Source organism: Galeopterus variegatus, unplaced genomic scaffold (assembly GCF_000696425.1).
Source record: "Galeopterus variegatus unplaced genomic scaffold, G_variegatus-3.0.2 Scaffold212, whole genome shotgun sequence".
Lineage (NCBI taxonomy): Eukaryota > Metazoa > Chordata > Mammalia > Dermoptera > Cynocephalidae > Galeopterus > Galeopterus variegatus.
The window spans coordinates 444044-446453 of NW_007726323.1; the positions used below are offsets into that span (position 1 = coordinate 444044).

Consider the following 2410-nt stretch of genomic DNA (forward strand, 5'->3'; position numbering starts at 1 on the left):
GAACACGGAGGCTGTGTGGCCCAAGCTGAGGCTTACTCTGCAGGAGCCAGGTGCTAAGATGAGCCCTGACACTGCATTGGCCCACCCTGGGCCCTGACCCCTGTTTAATTCTGCAGGATACCATGAAGCTTCCGGGTGTGATGCCAGCTCTGGTCCTCAAAGGTAGGTGGACTGGGAGTAGGGGTAGGGGCCCTGGGGAGCCACTAAGCAGGACCGTGGAGCTGGCAGGAGTGGTGCATGCTAGCACAAAGGCATGAGAGTCCAGCAGCACTGCTGTGTTCTGGAGCCTCAATGTCTTGTGTTTCCAGTGAGTCTCTGTGGATGCCTCCTTTGACTGCCCACCCATCATCTCAGAAACCTTCAGTGGATACCTGCTTGTCCAGAACCGTCAGCTCAAATCCTTTGCTTGGCCCTCCATACCCCGCCCCACCCTCTAGCAGTCATCCCTGGCTTCCCATTTTCCTCACTCTGGCTGTCTGGCCTGGTCCCAGCCTGGGGCTCCCCTCTTCTGCCCAGCCCTCTCATTGGCTGAGAGCCCCCAGGTCCTCAGTGGGTTTCTCCTAGCACACCCCTCCCTTCACTCCTGCCATTACCTGCCTTTCGTACATACCTTCGGCTCTCCAGGGCCTGGGTGGCTGACCAAGCAATCAGTGACTAGCCTACAACCTGCCTAACAGACTATTGTCATACAGATTGGCTGACTGACCACCCACCCGTCTGGATCCCTCCTGATTTTCATCACCAGGGAATATGGAGGGTGTGGCTTACAAAATCCTTCCCCAGGGGATGTCATGGGGAAACCAATCACTTGACACGCACACCCCATCCCCAGTCCCCTCCACCCTCCAGAGGCCTCAGTGGTTCTCCTGCCCCAGTCTGCCCCAATTCTGAGCTACCTGAGCCCCTGTCTCCCATACCCCTCCCATGCAGAGCCACCTCTGAGCTTTGGAAGAACTTGGGCAGCTGAGGGCAGCTGCAGGAAAGAGGCTCAGAAAGTGACCTGGGAAGTAATGCAGGAACTGGAGTCCTGGGAATTGCTTCCCGAGGATTTCCTGACTCCTTCTCGTGCCTGCAGCTGTAACACAGCACTGCTGAAGGACTCAGAGGCTGGGGGTCTAAAGGGATGAGACAGGAGGCCAGAAGGCGTCCCTGGCAGTGAGTGAGCAGGTCCCAGAATCACAGGTGGAGGGTTCCAGTCTATGTTGGATAAAGGAGGTGTGTTCTTCAAGGATTCGGGGGCTGTGCATCCATGGCCTCCTCCAGGGGCAGCTCTGGGAGAGGTGCTGAGGCCCCTGTGCCTTGACATCTGCTACTTCCTCTGCCAAAGGCCAGTTGCTGTTGCTGCCCCTGCTGTTGCTGCTGGGACCACAAGCCTCTCAGGGACTGGTCATCATACCCCCGGAGCCAGAGCTTGTCCTCAATGTCTCCAGCACCTTGGTTCTGACCTGCTTGGGTTCAGCTCCTGTGGTGTGGGAACGTATATCCCAGGAGTTCCTGCAGGAAATGGCTGAAACACAGAACGGCACCTTCTACAGCATACTGACACTGGCCAATGTCACTGGGCTAGACACAGGGGAATACGTTTGCACCTATAATGGCTCCCATGGGCTAGAGCTCAGTGAGCAGAAACGGATCTACATCTTTGTGCCAGGTAAGGGCCCCCAAACTGTGAGCCCACTCGCTTACCCCTCTTCTTGACTGAGGGCACTGGGGGAAGCTCAGGGAGTGCTTTAGAGACATTGTGAAATGTAGCCATCTTAGAAACACAGACAAGTCATGGAATCCAGCTTGTGTTTTCATTCCCATCCCTTGGTCTGGATATCTATCTGCTCCCTGCCAGCCCACCCCATTCCTGCCTCCCAAGAACTCTGTATTCTCAGCTAGTTCCAATCTGCTCCCTCTCGGCCCCCACGTCCCATCTTCCCTATTCTCCAAGCTCCAAGTACCAGCTGTGCCTCAACTTGTGGCTTGTCTTCTTTCTCACCATGGCACTGTCAGTGTCAAATGTTAGACCTGGAAGGACCTCTGAAAGCATCTGTCTTAGTCCGGTTTTGCTGCTATACCAGAATATCTGAGACTGGGTAATATACAATGAACAAAAATTTATTGGCTCACAGTTCTGGAGGCTGGGAAGTCTAAGATCAAGGGGGTGTCTGGCCTGGGACTTCTTGCTGCATAATTCCATTATGCAGAAAGGCAAGAGAGCAAGAGAGGGCAAGAGGGGGCCGAACTTACCCTATTGCAATGGCACCAATCCCACCCATGAGGTTGGAACTCTCAGGGCCTAACACCTCTTAAAGGTCCCCCCTGGTAATACTGTTACAATGACAATTAAATTTCAATGTGAGTTTTGGAGGGAACATTCAAACCACAGGAGCATCCTTATTCTGTAATAAGGAGATTGAGGACC

General features: G+C 54.2%; 1 protein-coding gene across 3 annotated transcripts in view; it reads left to right on the forward strand.

Annotated features, from left to right (window-relative positions):
* PDGFRB (platelet-derived growth factor receptor, beta polypeptide) overlaps positions 1-2410 on the forward strand; it is a 41623-nt gene that overhangs the window by 17891 nt on the left and 21322 nt on the right. For all 3 annotated transcript variants that reach the window (XR_550035.1, XM_008565902.1, XM_008565903.1), the window contains exons 2-3: positions 117-162; positions 1328-1651. Coding sequence is in view for 2 of the 3 variants with exons in the window: in XM_008565902.1 (XP_008564124.1) it covers positions 123-162; positions 1328-1651 (364 nt within the window). In the remaining variant the exon portion in view is untranslated. The remainder of the gene's footprint in view (positions 1-116; positions 163-1327; positions 1652-2410) is intronic.